General features: G+C 40.9%; 1 protein-coding gene across 6 annotated transcripts in view; it reads left to right on the top strand.

Annotated features, from left to right (window-relative positions):
* LOC136879335 (juvenile hormone epoxide hydrolase 2) overlaps nucleotides 1–18023 on the top strand; it is an 81563-nt gene that overhangs the window by 48641 nt on the left and 14899 nt on the right. For all 6 annotated transcript variants that reach the window (XM_068228833.1, XM_068228831.1, XM_067153151.2 and 3 more), the window contains one exon: nucleotides 14160–14394. In XM_068228833.1, the coding sequence (XP_068084934.1) occupies nucleotides 14160–14394 (235 nt within the window). The remainder of the gene's footprint in view (nucleotides 1–14159; nucleotides 14395–18023) is intronic.

Raw genomic sequence — 18023 nt, forward strand, 5'->3', positions numbered from 1 at the left:
TATTTCACATATTCCTGGATTCATCGCCTCGTCTTTTCATGCTCCTTGACTTGCTCCTGTAGCATCTTTTTAAACTGATCAAACAGGCATAACTCCTCCACTACCTCCTTTACCACCTTCCTTATAACTTCTATGTCTTCCCAGCTTGTGTTGCTACTACTCTGTGGTCCTGGATTTACCTCCACTCCTCCAATAACCAGCAGCACAGTGACTACCACTGCCGCTAACAGCATCTCCTCCTTTACTCCCATCTCTACCTTATGTTCCTTTTTATTATTAGTTCCCTTCTTCATCTTCCCTGCCATCTCCCGATAGTGACCCTGTATTGCTCAATATCGATCATCTTCCGAGCTTCCTCCTCACACTCCACTTGACCCGTCCGCTCACCCACTAATAGTGTTTATATTGCCGTGTTGTAACATTTCACAAAATGGGTCGTTCCTGCTGTGTTCATGGTTGTAAATCAAATTACACCGTTGCGGATACTTCAAATTTTAAATTCCCTAGAGACAGATCTTTACAGGAGAAATGGGTAATTACATGTAATAAGGTAAGAAATATTCATCGGGAAAATTTGGAAGTCAAAGACTAAACTCTTGAATGTGTGAAACCAGAATGTGTGGTTAAGGAAGATCTCTTTCCAGCTGAAAATGGTGAGCCTATTAGTTTTCATTGTTTCAGTGTAATTTCATGAAAGTTGATAATAATATTAGTTTCTTTGTAGTAAGGGTGTGTGAGTTTAATTATACAGGTCAGTGGTCATTTAGGATCTGTAATTATATGCAGTAATGTGAGAATGTGTTTGTTTTGATTGTGTTGTAAACTGGATTTAAATCGAACTGCAGCAGTGCCTCTCATAAAACTGTTATTAAGTTTTCTAAGGAATAAAACATTAAGAGAGAAGTGGATTAGGAATATACATCGTGAATATTTTGACAAAATGGTAGTGTGCGTTATAACTGTTCAATGGCATGTGATTCAGTTGTTGAGCCATTGAAGGTTATGCTAAGGAAAAGATCAACGGGAATTACTCGGAAAATACGTCCAGCAGCCACAGATCAAGTTGTCATACATCTGATTGTGTCTCATAGCCGGGATAACTTGCTCATTCAAATAAGAAATTGGATGGATATAAAATGAGGACGGAGATTTCATAAGCTCAGAACCCCATGGTCATCGGATGCTTACAGTCATGAAATGTTATTTAATATATGAGCAGAGGCTAGCAAGTAAAGTTTACATTTTCAACAGCAAGAAGAAACAAGTCTACCATATGACATTCAGGTCCAGCAATAACGCAGCGGAGGTCTTGACTTAACGTTATAGGTTAAATGATCAAGAACGCACTGAAGAAAATAAATCGATTGTATACGTCATGAAGACAAATAAATGGTGAAGTGTTCCTTTGTACATCTTCCTAATCAGAAGAGATGACGTTATCCCAGAGTTTATTCCTCAAATGTCAAAAACATATGGAAGAGAAGTTACAAATGAACGAACTTAGCAGAAGATATGAAACGTGGACCAATATTATTAATGTAACAATTTTTAATAAACTTTTGTTTTTATGAACAACTAGGAAATGTACCCGTGCTTCGCTACGGTATGCTACAATGTATATGGATCGAAGTAAATTGCTGTACATGAAGTGAATAAAAAAATTTAATTGCATGTCCCTTGGCATTATCCGAGAAAAAGCATAGGGAGGTCCGCAGACGTTGTTTCCAATGTAAAGTGTGAGTTGAAGAGTTGTGATGATAAGGACAGGTCCACTTGTCTACCGCAATTCACTGTGCGTAACGTCAGTCACATTTTGATGGGTAAAGTTGTTTATAATCGGGGGCACCTATACCTAATGATAAAGAGAATCAGGTAAAAGAGTTTTTAAAAATGCACGCTCCCTTGCCTTCTGCTAGTCAAATCAAGAAGGGAATTATACATTACAATGGTACACAGGCGTTGGAGAACTACCCCATTCCTATTGCTAGTTAAGGTCGATGTGGGGAGTACTGTTTACAACAGCAGACGCCCTCCTGCTGAGAGTCACTTTTGATTTGTAAAGTATTAATTACAGTGTAAGACACACCCCTTTCTAGATCGCTAAAAATCGACTTAAATGTAGATCGACATACGGAAGTATATGCATGTTCACCTTCGTTTACAGAATAACTGCTGCGAAACGGTGCATTCATATTGAAAAATGGATTGTATAAAAAGACGACTCTGGCCTCATTTAGCTAGCTAAATGGCTGGCCCTATGGTATTTCCTCGTATCTCCTATTTAAAGGCAAGATTATTTTAGAACCGTTGAATAGGGTGAAATTTGTGTAAGGTTTTCACACAGTGAATTACTTTTCAGATACTTATGCGACAGCTTCAAACATGGAATTTGGCTGGGTGGGCCAATATTCGTGTAGAATTTGATGATCCCATCTTTCCTATAAGTGAATCAAACCATCAATTTACGTGTACAAAGTGCAAAATTTAGGTAATTCCAGAAATAGAGCCAAATTTAACATAAAGGATAGAGATACAACAAAAAGTTATAGGATCAAAGTTGTAGATCACTCTAAATTGAACGGAGATTGTGCCATCCGTTTTGTGATACGACTTACCGTCTAGCCACCAAATACCTCGAAAGGAAAGTCTGCACCGTTATTAAAATTGCCTCCATATTTCGATATTTTTGGAGGGTAAAAAGTTATTTTTTAAACATCTCGTAAATCTTCCATCAATTACAGGAAAAAAGCTTTAATTTTGCCAAATTTCTATTTTCTAACTTGTCTGGGAGGTTGTGCTGCCATCTTGATATGGGGAGGGGGTTAAATATTAGGACTTTCAGGAAACTTTTAAGCCCATGAAACGTATAGGTCATCCTTCAGGATAAATATCACCGACTGTGTTCTTATGCAGATTTGAAAATTCCCAACGTGTCCCTCTTAGAGAATTTTGAGAATTTTAGATTTTTCTGGGGATCCTGAAGTCATCAGGTTGTCTGGTACGAAGTTTTAAGTTTCTAGGATGCCTAGAATGGTCTCATTAATTCACGTCTGTTTTCATTTTTATGCCTTAATTTATATACACTGACTGACAGAGCAAATGCAACACCAAGAAGGAGTGGTCAGAACTTTATGCCAATTGCAGGGTAGACTGACGTCACTGAGGTATGCTCATGATGTGAAATGCGCCGCTGTGCTGCGCACGTAGCGAACGATAAATGGGACACGGCGTTGGCGAATGGCCCACTTCGTACCGTGATTTCTCAGCCGACAGTCATTGTAGAACGTGTTGTCATGTGCCACAGGACACGTGTATAGCTAAGAATGCCAGGCTGCCATCAACGGAGGCATTTCCAGCAGACAGACGACTTTACGAGGTGTATGGTGATCGGGCTGAGAAGGGCAGGTTGGTCGCTTCGTCAAATCGCAGCCGATACCCATAGGGATGTGTCCACGGTGCAGCGCCTGTGGCGAAGATGGTTGGCGCAGGGACATGTGGCACGTGCGAGGGGTCCAGGCGCAGCCCGAGTGACGTCAGCACGCGAGGATCGGCGCATCCGCTGCCAAGCGGTGGCAGCCCCGCACGCCACGTCAACCGCCATTCTTCAGCATGTGCAAGACACCCTGGCTGTTCCAATATCGACCAGAACAATTTCCCGTCGATTGGTTGAAGGAGGCCTGCACTCCCGGCGTCCGCTCAGAAGACTACCATTGACTCCACAGCATAGACGTGCACGCCTGGCATGGTGCCGGGCTAGAGCGACTTGGATGAGGGAATGGTGGAACGTCGTGTTCTCCGATGAGTCACGCTTCTGTTCTGTCAGTGATAGTCACCGCAGACGAGTGTGGCGTCGGCGTGGAGAAAGGTCAAATCCGGCAGTAACTGTGGAGCGCCCTACCGCTAGACAACGCGGCATCATGGTTTGGGGCGCTATTGCGTATGATTCCACGTCACCTCTAGTGCGTATTCAAGGCACGTTAAATGCCCACCGCTACGTACAGCATGTGCTGCTGCCGGTGGCACTCCCGTACCTTCAGGGGCTGCCCAATGCTCTGTTTCAGCAGGATAATGCCCGCCCACACACTGCTCGCATCTCCCAACAGGCTCTACGAGGTGTACAGATGCTTCCGTGGCCAGCGTACTCTCCGGATCTCTCACCAATCGAACACGTGTGGGATCTCATTGGACGCCGTTTGCAAACTCTGCCCCAGCCTCGTACGGACGACCAACTGTGGCAAATGGTTGACAGAGAATGGAGAACCATCCCTCAGGACACCATCTGCACTCTTATTGACTCTGTACCTCGACGTGTTTCTGCGTGCATCGCCGCTCGCGGTGGTCCTACATCCTACTGAGTCGATGCCGTGCGCATTGTGTAACCTGCATATCGGTTTGAAATAAACATCAATTATTCGTCCGTGCCGTCTCTGTTTTTTCCCCAACTTGCATCCCTTTCGAACCACTCCTTCTTGGTGTTGCATTTGCTCTGTCAGTCAGTGTATGTATAGTACAGTATATATAGATCGCGCCAAACTGACTTCTATTTATTAATATGGATTTTATATTTCACCCGCTTCCGAAGTGTTTCTAGGGGCGTCTTACTCCCACAGTGTGTTTTCCAGGTAGTAAGGCATACTTGAAAGTCATACTGAAACATACACACGTCTTATTACCTTGGGCATATTTGACACTTTATTTTTTTTCACCCTTTCTCACCCTCTATGCCAAAGTTGGGCATTTTTGACAATTTATTATTTCACCCTTTCTCACCCTCTATACCAAACGGGGGTGAAGCTGGACTTTAAAAATCCGGAATGTTACTATTCATCTCAGCGACCCGGAAAACTATGGATTAGGCAGAATATTCGATTATTATTATATCTCATTACCCCCCCCCCCCCTAAAGGGGGTCAAACTTTGAGTTTTAAAAAACCGGGAGTGTTACTATTCATCTCAGCGACCACTATTTTCGATTATTTTTAAATCTGAATCCCCCTCAACCCCACCAGATAGGGGGATGAACTTGGACTTGTAAAATATCTGGGGTCTCACCATTCATCTCAGCAACCCCGACAACTATGGATTCAACATTATTTTCATTTATTTTTATATATCACTCTCCAATTGCCACCCACCACGAAGGGGGCTGTACTTTAAAAAATTCCGGAGTGCCATTGTTCATCTCAGCGACCCTGAAAAGTATGGATTCTACACTACTTTCGAGGATTTTTATATCTCAGCCCCCTCGCTCATCGGCGCCTAAGGGTTCCTGGGGTGTCCTACCCCCTCGTGGTTTGTCTCCTGATACTAAAATTTCGAAATGTACAATTCACCTCGGCGAAATCGAAAACTATGTATTTGACACTATTTTCGATTAATTTTATATATCAATCCCCCCTCGCCCCCGATCCCAAAGGGTGATAAACTTGGACTTATAAAATAAATGGATTCTCACTATTCATCTCAGCGACCCCGACAACTATGGATTCGACACTATTTTCGATTAATTTTATATATCATTCTCCCATCTCCCCCACCACGATGGGGGCTAAAATTGGACTTTAAAAAATTTCGGAGTGTCTCTATTCATCTCAGCGACCCCCCAAAATATGGAATCGACACTACATTCGATGATTTGTATATCTCAGCCACTCGCCCCCCACCCCTAATGTTTCCTGGGGTGTATTACCCCAACGTGGTTTGTTTCCTGATACTAAAATTCCGGAGTGTCACTATTCATCTCAGTGAACCCGAAGCCTACGTATTCGACAGTATTTTCTATTATTTCTATATATCAATCCTCCATCCCCCCCCTCCCCAACGAAGAGGGCTGAACTTGGACATTAAAAAATTCCGGAGTGTTGCTATTCATTTCAGGGAGCTCGAAAAGTATTGATTCGACACTACTTTCGATGATATATATGTCTCACCCCCTCGCCCCCCCCCCCCCGCCCCTAAGCGTTCCTGGTGTGTCCTACCCCCACGTATTCTTGTCTCATGATACTAAAAATGCGAAGCGTACCATTCACCTCGGCGACCCCGAAAACTATGTATTCGACACTATTTTCGATTAATTTTATGTATCACTCCCCCCTCGCCCCCACCCCAAAGGGGGATAAACTTAGACTTATAAAATATCCGGAGTCTCACTATTCATCTCAGCGACCCCGACAACTATGGATTCGACACTCTTTTCGATTATTTTTATATATCACTCTCCCATCGCCCCATACCACGAAGGGGGCTGAATTTGGACTTAAAAAAATTCCGGTTTCTGACTATTTATCTCAGCGACCAACATTACTTTTGGTGATTTTTCTATCTGAGCTGTTTTGCTCCCCTGCCCCTAAGGTTTCTTGGGGTGTATTACCCCCACGTGGTTTGTCGTCTGATACTAAAAATCCGGGGTGTCATTATTCATTCCAGCGACCCCAAAAACTGTGGATTCGACACTATTTTCTATTATTTTTATATATTAGTCACCCATCGCCCCCAACCCCGAAAGGGGCTGAACTTGGGCATTTGAAAATTCCGGAGTGTCACTATTCGTTTCAGCGAGCCCGAAAAGTATGTATTCGACTCTACTTTCGATTATTTTAATATCTCACCGCCCTTGGACTGTACAATTCCCATCGGCGACTCCGAAAACTATATATTCAGCAATATTTTCGTTTAATTTTATATATTACTTCCCCCTTGCCCCCACCTGAAAGGGGACTGAACTTGGACTTTAAAAAATCCAGAGTGTCACTATTCATCCCAGCGACCCCGAAAAGTATGGATTCGACACTATTTTCGTTAATTTGTGTATCTGACCCCCTCACCCCCCCCCTAAGGTTTCCTGTGCTGTCTTACCCCCACGTGGTTTATCTCTTGATACTAAAAATCCGAAGTGTACAATTCCCCTCGGCGACCCCGGAAACTATGTATTCGACACCATTTTCGTTTATTTTTATATATCACTCCCCCCTCACCCCCACCCCAAAGGAGGCTCAACTCGGACTTTAAAAAAGCCAGAGTGTCATTATTCATCTCAGCAAACCTGAAAAGTATTGATTCGACACTATTTTCGTTAATTTTTATATCTGACCCCCTTGCCCCCCCCCCTCCGCCCCTAAGCTTTCCTTGGCTGTCTTAACCCCACGTGGTTTGTCTCCTGATACTAAAAATCCGGAGTGTACAATTCACCTCGACAACCCCGAAAACTATGTATTCGACACTATTTTCGTTTAATTTTATATATCAGTCCCCCCTCGCCACCCACCAAAATGGGAGCAGAAATTTGACTTTTAAAAAATCGGGAGTGTCACTATTCACCTCAGCAACCCCAAAAACTATGGATTCGACACTATTTTCGATTATGTTTTTATCTGAACCCCCTAACCCCCCATCCCTAAGGGGGGTGGTGGTGGCTTACCCCCACAGTGCTCGTCTCCAGATAGCAAATAATATGTGTTCAAAATTTGATTGAAATTGCTCCAGTGGTTTAGGAGGAGATGTGTCATTTACACACATACATTTATCATCAGTCTCCCCTCCCCCCCACCCAAATGGGAGCAGAATTTTGACTTTTAAAAAATCGGGAGTGTCACTATTCACCTCAGCGGACCCCCCTAACCCCCCACCTTACCCCCACAGTGCTCGTCTCCAGATAGCAAATAATATGTGTTCAAAATTTGATTGAAATTGCTCCAGTGGTTTAGGAGGACATATGTCATTTAACACATGCATTCATCATCAGTCCCCCCTCACTCCCCACCCAAATGGGAGCAGAATTTTGACTTTTAAAAAATCGGGAGTGTCACTATTCACCTCAGCGACCCCAAAAACTATGGATTCGACACCATTTTCCATTATCTTTTACCTTACCCCCCTAACCCCTCACCCCTAAGGGGGGTAGTGGTGGCTTACCCCCACAGTGCTCGTCTCCAGATAGCAAATAATATGTGTTCAAAATTTGATTGAAATTGCTCCAGTGATTTAGGAGGACATGTGTCATTTACACACATGCATTCATCATGTCCCCCCTCACCCCCCACCCAAATAGGAGCAGAATTGCGACTTTTTAAAAATCGGGAGTGTCACTATTCACCTCAGCAACCCCAAAAACTATGGATTCGACACTATTTTCGATTATTTTTTACCTGACCCCCCCTAACCCCCACTCCTAAGGGGGGCTAGAGGTGGCTTACCCCCACAGTGCTCGTCTCCAGATAGCAAATATTAAGTGTTCAAAATTTGATTAAAATTGCTCCAGTGGTTTAGGAGGAGATGTGTCATTTACATACAAACATACATTCATTTTTATATACAGGGTGAAGCGTAATTCGCGCACTCGGGCGTCGCAGCGCAACTCCTCACATGCTAGCAATAAAAAAATGTCTCTTACAAAATTTCGTCTTGCGAGTATATCCAGTAGAAAACGGACGTTGAAGAGCAGCAATCTGGCAACACTGTAACCATATGTAGGGTAACTACCGCTGTCGGCATGTTCTCGTCGTGCCGTACAGTTGGTGCAGTGGCTAGAGTTTTTGGTTGGCATGCAGGAGGTCGATGGTTCGATCCTGGGTTGAGGAGCATTTTTTATTTGCTAATTTCCATCTGACATTACTTACTGTAATACAGTAAGACACCGTTTCTGAGGTCACATGTATCCTACATTTACAACATTTGTAACGCTGAAACAACAAATACCTGGTTAGACTAATAAGAAATAGACAGCTGAAACACACAGGTTACACATCTAGTAGATGAAGTGGTGCGAATAAATTCACGCCCACGACGTGGAAAGGGCGCCTTTCAAAGCTGACCAATGAAAACGATTGTTCGTCCATTTCTAGGATCGTAGTATGTAAGTGCAAATGGTTTCTAGAGGTCCCGCTGCAATCGCTGTTGATGATTAAGATGCCAGATACCATACCACCTGGACTACATTTACGAAATAAAAAACACACGCCTCAACCCAGGATCGATCACTCGACCACCTGCATGCTAACCCAAAACTCTATCCACTGCACCAACTGTACAGTACAACTAACGTCTGCTGACAGAGTTAGTTACCCTACATGTGGTTACATTGTTGCCAGATTGTTACTCTTCAACGTCGTTTTTCTGCCGGATATACTCGCAAGACGAAATTTTGTAAGAGATATTTTTTCATTGCTGGCATGTGAGGAGTCGCGCTGCGACGCCCGAGTGCGCGAATTACGCTTCATCCTGTATATAGATTGTATTGTAATGAACAAAACTGAGATTGAAGGTTGACATAATAGCAATTTACACGTCTTAAGAAGGAGCATTTGGAGTAGTAGAATTTAAAGGAAATATTGAAAGTCATATTAGGGAGATAATAATATTGTACTAAATAACGATCCAATATTTGTTGTTAAAATAAGGCAAGTGTTCTGGAATAATAGTGGAGTATTATATAATGCCTATATCACTGCGCTAATTCTATTTATATAAGTTTCAGGTCCTTGGGCTCATAATGAATTAAGATTATTCCTGTGATGTAATGATGAGAGCTGACATGTGGGCGTAAAGGATTAGTGTCCTAACAGGCCTGGAATGATGCTAAGATGAATGCCAAACTGAGACCGATGGAATGGAGAAATGAGAGCAGTGTTATGTGATCTTCACTGATAAGTAGCCAATATTTCATCTTCTTTATTCTATCTTGTAGACACATAGTAGTAGAGTAGATTTTATTTCATTTCATAATGAAGTGATATTAATTGAAACAGCTTGAGTGACCTAATGCGATCGTCGCAACTGCCCAGTGATACTCAGGTTACAGTTAAGTTTGATGTGAAGGTATTGAGATCATTTGTCCTATGTGAGATTCAGATCGTAGAATACGCATTTTGTCGTGAGTTACCCGGAATTTCTTTATGATTACTGTGAATGTAAAGAGGCGTTGTCTTCATAATTTGAATCATACTAGCACTGCATGAATATTTTCGTGAGGTGATGTGATTTAATGTCTATTTTAAAAAGGTCTTCTTGTGTGATATCATCATGTGTGTACATTGTAGAGTTGCGAATATTTCGTGAGATTGGTGCCGTGATGATTGTGACATGTCTTGTAATGATGGTAATAGTTCTTTGTATAGATGCTTGTGAATTTCTTGGGGTAAGTAATTGTGAATAAGTATAGTGTGCTTGAAGTATGGTGAATAATATAAGGATAGGGTCGTCGATAAAGTGTTTAAATGGTGAAATGAAGTTATTATAGTAAATGGTTCGTTGAGAATAGGTATTATGGAAGTGTAATAAGTAATTTTCGAGATTTTCAATGAACTTAGGATTGAGAAGTGGATTTAAGCGTTCATGATACAAATTAAGAGAATCCAAAGATAGGCAAGCAGTAAGGTTGTCATTAATTTTCTTGTGTAACATGTCCGAAGGTCATGAGTGGAGATTGGCGTACGATCATCAAGACATTACTTTTGCGGCATGATGTGGTATGGATACCGAATCTTTTGAACGAATGATCATTGACAAGAGGTCTTCAACATTAAATAAACATAATATAGATGTAGTGGAATGTCATATCAAGCAAATTATTATCACCTGGCGTAGTGTAAGTTGTGTTCTTTGTGTAGTTGCTTGTAGCATGAATCTTTGTAAATAGTAGACCTTCACAACTTTCTTTCAGGAGGACAGTTCCAGCGAGACCAGATGCCGTTAATCACTTCTAGATCTTTTTGATTGTGATAGTATCAGCTAGATATTGTGCATTTTTTTAGGTGGCCGACGTGAGTTTCTGGGACATGCTGTTCTTGTTGGATTGAGTTATTGCTAAATCCAATTATAATGTCTTTAAATACTGTATGATCGCTCATTTAAGGATGGCCATGCTGATGACAGGTCATTATTAGGAAACTCAAGTTGATTAGCACTTAGGCAATTTATGAGAAGAACGATAGAATGATAGGGCATTGAAAGATGAAATCTTGGATAAATGAACGATAGAAATAAGCGAGACATTTGAGATTTTCATTTTATTTTTATAACGGGCGGACAATTAATAATAATGAAATAATTTTATGAATGACACTAAGCCTTCAGTAAGTTCCATATTTGATTTCATCAAGGTAGAATTTTCAATTTAAATTAAAATTTTAATGATGGTGAATTATAATGATATTAGCCAACAAAGAGTTTGATTTCATTTTATTCGATTATTCTCCAATCACACTGCGATGTAAATTGTTATTAGTTTAGTTATTATGATTTCATTAAATTGGGAAGATCCTTCCAAAAAACTAACATTTTGATATCTTCTTTATTCAAATTATATATATTTTAGCCTTGCATAGTCAGTTGAACAATTATTTGTTACAATAATAAGGGTCTTGCGTTAAATGTCAGTAGAACTGCTTCGATACTCATCGAATGTCCATGCCCTGAGTGGAAACTTATGTATCACCGTTGACTCTGGCCGAGGCTTACTTACAACACCTACGAACCCTCAACATCCACGAATTATGGACGGTTATAGCATATATCATCTGAGAATAAGTCTGAGGTTAGGGAAGACTTTTTTCCAATTCTAAATGGTGAACCTATTCGTATTCCTCAAAAAAACAATTCATTTAGATACATAATTGATTTGGTAATGTTTCGTCAGCATCCATATGCTTCAAAGTGTCACATGATTTAGATGTACCCTAGTTGTATTTTGCAAGAATCTATGCTTGCCTGCGGAAAAGTTTGGCTAGATCTTAGAATATATCAATACTTATAGAGTGACAGATGGAGCAATCTATACATTGTTACACAGAAGAAATAGTGACTTGCAGGGATTAGCTGCGTTTGTAACGCAGGGGTTTTGTAGTACCAATAGCTTCTTATTCATGCTGTGGATATCTGTCATCAAGCAGTCTACACCAAATTGAAGCTCATCCATGTAGGTTGAAGACATTGGTGTTTAGAGTCAATAGAGTTTTTATACTCATGTTCTTCAATGGGGAAAATCATGTTATGTCTTTAGTGTTTGAACGTTTCATTACTAAGCATACCATCATTGTTGGAAGTGTCTGACTTGTTGGCTGAATGGTCAGTGTACTGGCCTTTGGTTCAGAGGGTCCCAGGTTCGATTCCCAGACGGGTCGGGGATGTTAACCTTAATTGGTTAATTCCAATGGCACGGGGGCTGGGTATATGTGTTGTCTTCATCATCATTTCATCCTCTTCACGATGTGCAGGTCACCTACGGGTGTCAAATAGAAAGACTTGCACCTGGTGAATCGAACCCGTCCTGGGATATCCCGTTACTAAAAACCGTACGACATTTCATTTCATTTCATTGTTGGAAGTGCTGCTATTCCATATGTCAACATATGTTTTATGTTTTCAGTAAGGAAGGCTTAACATCACTAGGGCCGTTCATTAGGCTGAAAATTAGAAATTGTCCACTACTTTGAAACTAAAATAACACGTTATGCTTCATAGTTCTCATGAGAGTGAATAAATTGAGGAATTTCGCACCTTAAATTAGTTTTGAACATTCAAAATTATGGTATAAATATCAATTTAACAGTTTTATCATATATTTTCATTTATCCAGCAAAGTGAAATGTGAGAGAAAATGTTATTTGACTAAGTGAAATTTCTAAATAATCAGCTTGGTGTTCTCTTTGCTGTGGGGCTATCCATCTATTCTAGTAGAATATATGTGATTCTAGTTGATTATATGTGATGAGTAGTTCGCGAAGCGTTTTCATAGGTGCAAAAGTGATTTTTCCCTGTTACATTCATCATGTTCAATTACCCATTGACAAAACATGTACGTGATATTTTCGTAATTTCTGGTGGATTGAACTAAGTATTGTGTAGCGCTTTCAGTGGTATCATTGGAAGTAATTTATTGTGATGCTAGGCTGAATGGCTTAGACGGTTGAAGCTCTGGCCTTCTGACAGCAACTTGGTGGGTTTGATCCCGGCTCAGTCCGGTGGTATTTGAAGGTGCTCAAACATGTCAGCTTCATGTCGATAGATTTACTGGCAGGTAAAAGAACTCCTGCAAGACTAAATTCCAGCATTTCCAAAAACCGTGAACAGTAGTAAGTGGGACGTTAAAAAAAAAAGCATTATTGTTAATATCCAAAGTTTTATCTTTGAAATGAAATCATAACGTGCTACCCTAACCTTGATCAGTCGGCAGCTTCTGCGCTCACGACGTCCGCCATTTTAGTATCGATATTACAGTCTGAGATATTGTAGTCGGTCTTGGATGGGCTCTCCCCTCATCAGTCTCAGTTCTTTCATATTAATAATAATAATAATAATAATAATAATAATAATAATAATAATAATAATAATAATAATAATAATAATAATAATAATATGGCCTCAGCTACCATATGCAGACATTTTCATTTCATGCCGTTCGGCTGCCTGCTTGTCAGTTTCGATGTTCTGTTTTACTCTAGGCCTACTAGATGGCAGAATAAACTGAAGCTCTCTTGGGTGTCTATGGGTGAGTTTTCATGAATTTTGTCGGGTAAACACCTAATGTGCACTAAAGATCTTTCACATGCTGACATTGTACAACATAGAGTGTTGAATTGACATTTTTCCACCCTTCAAAAATCCGACTGCCTTTGTCGGGTTTGAGCCAGCTATCTTGGGATCCGGAGGCCGACACTCTACCACTAATCCTCAGAGTCGGCTTGTATATCCATTGACCTGTTGGGATCTCGATCTTCTTCCATGCTCATCCTTCTTTTTAGCCTGTTATCACTTGTATTCATCTTTACATCTCTTTCCTTTTCCTGTGTTCATCTAGCTTTCTTTATATCCTACACTTCCTACATCAAGACTAAAGATCTTTCAAGGTGACCTCTCAGTGACTGTTGATGCCCACCCTCCTGATGAAGATGGAAAGCAGAAACAAACTCATTTAGGGGGCTGAGAATAAGTGGAGTAAAAGAACAATGTTACTGATGAGGAGAGAGAGCCCATCTACTTGTAGACAGCTGTGTTTGAAGATGTGGAGATTGTCCTTGTTCTTTTGCATTTTCTTGTTTATCTTTGTCTCCTCTTTCTTTTGCTCTTTCTTCCCATAAGTTATTGTATTTATCCTACAATTAGGTAACTTGTTTACCATAAAGAATTTCATTTTCATTCATTGTTGTAAATTCATTGTGTTTTAGGAATTGCACTGCAGAGCTCTCCAGCAGGTTTAGCTGCCTATATCTTGGAGAAATTTTCAACATGGACCAATCCAGACTGGCGCTCCCTTCCTGATGGTGGGTTGACTAAGAAGTTCTCCTTGACTGACTTGCTAGACAATGTTATGATCTACTGGATCACAGGCTCCATAACCACATCCATGAGACTGTACAGTGAGACGCTGAACATTGCTCACATGGAACTTCAAATGGACAAGTAAGATAGTTTAAAATCAAAATTGGCAATTTTTTTAATTTCCAGCATTCACTCTTCAGTTCAAGCCATAACATTTTTTTACTCTCAAGCAGCAGTTTCCAACTAGGGTTCTGCGATTCTTTGGCAGGAATTCTGCAAAAGTCTATAAAATACAGGGTGTTTCAAAAAGAATATACATATTTCAAATGCATATATTTATTAAACTGTAAGACATACGAATATGAAACTTTAAACACATATTTACGAACCTCTCAAGTTCATATTACAGATGTTCAATATGTCCTCCATCAGCGACGCAAAAAATATCACGTCGATACTCAAATTCCTCCCATACTTAGGTAAGCATCTCCTTCGTCACTGATGTTATGGCAGAACGGATCCGGTTCTTCAACTCTTCCAGGTTCTGTGGGAGTGATGGTACATAAACGTTGTCTTTAACGAAACCCCACAGGAAGAAGTCACAGGGTGTCAAATCCGGTGACCATGGAGCCCAGCTGAGACATGCTAAGTTGCCTGCTCCTTGATGATCAATCCAACGGTTCGGTAGAGTTTCATTCAGATATTCACGCACTTGGCAACTCCAGTGAGTTGTTGAAAAATGTTGTCTTCATGCGGCCTCAGAAACAACCAGTTTTATAACATAGCGAGATACTGCTGACCGTTAACCATGTTTCCAGCAAAGAAGAATGGGCCGTAAACAAATGATCGGGATATCGCACAAAACACATTAACTTTGGGCGAATCTCGTACATGTTCAATGACTCTATGTGGGTTCTGTAGGCCCCAAATTCGAACATTGTGTTTGTTCACCTGACCACTAACATGGAAAGTCACTTCATCAGTGAACACGATGCGTTGTGCGAAAATGTTATAATTGTCAATAGCATCAAGAATCTCATTACAAAATGCCACACGTTTGCGTTTGTCATCAGGACACGGAGCTTGTAACAGCTGTAACTTGTACGGCTTCATAACCAACCGACGTCTCAAAACACGCCAAATTGTTGTTGTAGACAGTTGTAACTCCCGACTGGCACGGCGAGTTGATTTTGAAGGACTACGTTGAAAAGCAGTTACAATTCGTGCAACATTTTCTTCAGAAACACTAGGGCGGCCAGGACTCTTTCTTTTACATACACATCCTATATCTACAAACTGTCGATACCATCTGCGAATGTTCCACCCATTCGGAGGATCAGTTTGGTACCTCAACCTGAAACATCTTTGCATTGTAATCACGGAATTGCACTTTACAAACTCGAGAACACAAAATGAATTCTGCTGCGGAGTAGCCATTTTAAACATGACGGTTACCAAGCAAAACAGAAGACAACTGACATCTAGCAGCTATTAATATAAACTAAACTATGTGTTCGTTTCTAGAATAGCCGAGCCGAAGCGCAGCGATCGATAGTTTGGACAAAATAATACTTTGTAATACGTATATTATTTTTGAAACACCCTGTATTTTAAGAACCATTATTTACTGTGGTGGACACTGCACATGAACTTGTCTGATGTTTGCCTATCAAAGTTGTGGCCAAGAATTTATTGTGCTCCATGAGACAAGCCCAAGTATCACATGGAACTGGAGGCCCTAAGTGTCACCAGAGTTATGTATAAGTCATAAAGAATTCTTTATATTTTTAACCCTCCAGTACTAACATGACAAATCCTAGCACAAGTGCTAACATCACTCCAACTAGGGTTTCATGACACTATGGCAGGAGTTCTGTAAAAAATGCATAAAATATTTAAAAACCATTATTTTCTGTGGTGGACACTGCACATGAACTTGGCTGATGTTTGCCTATCAAAGAATAACATTGTGTTCCATGAGACAAGCCCAAGTATCATTGAACTGCAGGCCCTAAGCATCACCAGAGTTATGTATTTAAAGAATTCTTTATACTTTTAACCCTCCAGTACTAAGATGGTAAATCCTAGCATGAGTGCTAACATCGGTATGTTAGTCCAAAGTCTGAGCTCGATAGCTGCAGCCGCTTAAGTGCGGCCAGTATCCAGTATTCGGGAGATAGTAGGTCAGTCACTGTCGTCAGCCCTGAAGATGATTTTCTGTGGTTTCCCATTTTCACACCAGGCTGTGTCGGCTGTACCTTAATTAAGGCCATGGCTGCTTCCTTCCCACTCCTAGCCCATTCCAGTCCCATTGTCGCCATAAGACCTGTCTGTATCGGTGCGACGTAAAGTAACTTATAAAGAAAAAACAAAGTTATAAACATGCACCACATATCGCCTTTGTTTTAAAGCAAGTAAATAATTTATTAAAAGGAAACCACACTACAAACAACAATTACTAAACCTTACATTGTTACTGTTAACAATAAAGAAGAAAATAAATACCATGCACTATTGTCAGGAGACACTCACAGAGAAATAAGCACCATGTGATTAATTAGAAAACTTGGGTAGTTGTTTATAATCTGTGACCAATTTTGTATTTCCAGCAGTCAGTATTAACATTACAATGTCCGAGACTTCAGTTGTGTTATTGATGCCAAATCTGTTTCCTGTTTCTCGTACATCACTTCATTCTCTGTATCCTCTTTTCCTGAGGCTGCGAGAAAGCAGTGCAGAACATGGTGACCTCGCACGGCGGAACTCATCTTTACTGGGAGCATGTACAGTGGAGTGAGGTGACGTCACATCGGCACTTCCTGTCCTCCCTCCACTGGCTTAGATTTTATCCATAGAATCTCCTAGTTGCCATAAGACTTAAAAGTCTGACTTCCCAGGGCTTGTCAACTTGAGGATAAGGATGTGCAATGTTTGTTTAATTCAACATTGAGCTTTTTGGCCACTTAGGTTCCCAAACCCTACACATTTTACCCCCCAAACCTGGGTTCTAAATGAAGTTCAAGGTTGTTTCACCCTTCGTACTGATTTAAGTATTCTACTTCAGTTTTCAATACTTTAGCTAAATTATTTAGTCTGTTGAAACCATCCATTATGATAGCCTTAAAATATTTATAAAATCTTTATCTAGTTTGCACACAAACTTTTATATATATATATAAATTTTATATGGTTCATGTTTGTGGGTTACTGTAGTCACGTCCTAGTTTGTGAACCATGGGCAACAGCTGAGTGGCCTAGTAAGTGGTCCTGAGAGTCGGGATACCAGTTGCTATGGAATGGGAGTGGGCATCTCGGACATATTCTGAGTCGTGGCCCTCCTTGTGCTCAGGCGGCTAGGACTATACAATTCACCGGTGGTCCATAACCCATTAGAGGAGAGATCCTCATTTGGACTATGTGCAAGTAGGGCAGCATCCTGCTTCATGAATTTACCAAGCTCAGAACACTTTAAGCAAGCCTCGGACCTATGGGAGTAATGGAGTCCCACTCCCATTTGACAGGCGAGGGACTCCTTGGAAACAACTTGGCGAACGAAATGGAATTCGATGGGGAGCTATCAATATTAATGGGGCTTATGGAAGAAAGAAGGTAGAACTGGCTGAGTCAGCAAAGAGGATGCATCTGGATGTGCTAGGAGTAAGTGATATTCGGGTAAGGGGAGATAATGAGAAAGAAATAGGAGATTATAAAGTGTACTTGACGGGTGTTAGAAAGGGAAGGGCAGAGTCCGGGGTAGGGCTCTTTATCAG

The sequence above is a fragment of the Anabrus simplex genome, chromosome 8 (assembly GCF_040414725.1).
Source record: "Anabrus simplex isolate iqAnaSimp1 chromosome 8, ASM4041472v1, whole genome shotgun sequence".
In the NCBI taxonomy this organism is placed as follows: domain Eukaryota; kingdom Metazoa; phylum Arthropoda; class Insecta; order Orthoptera; family Tettigoniidae; genus Anabrus; species Anabrus simplex.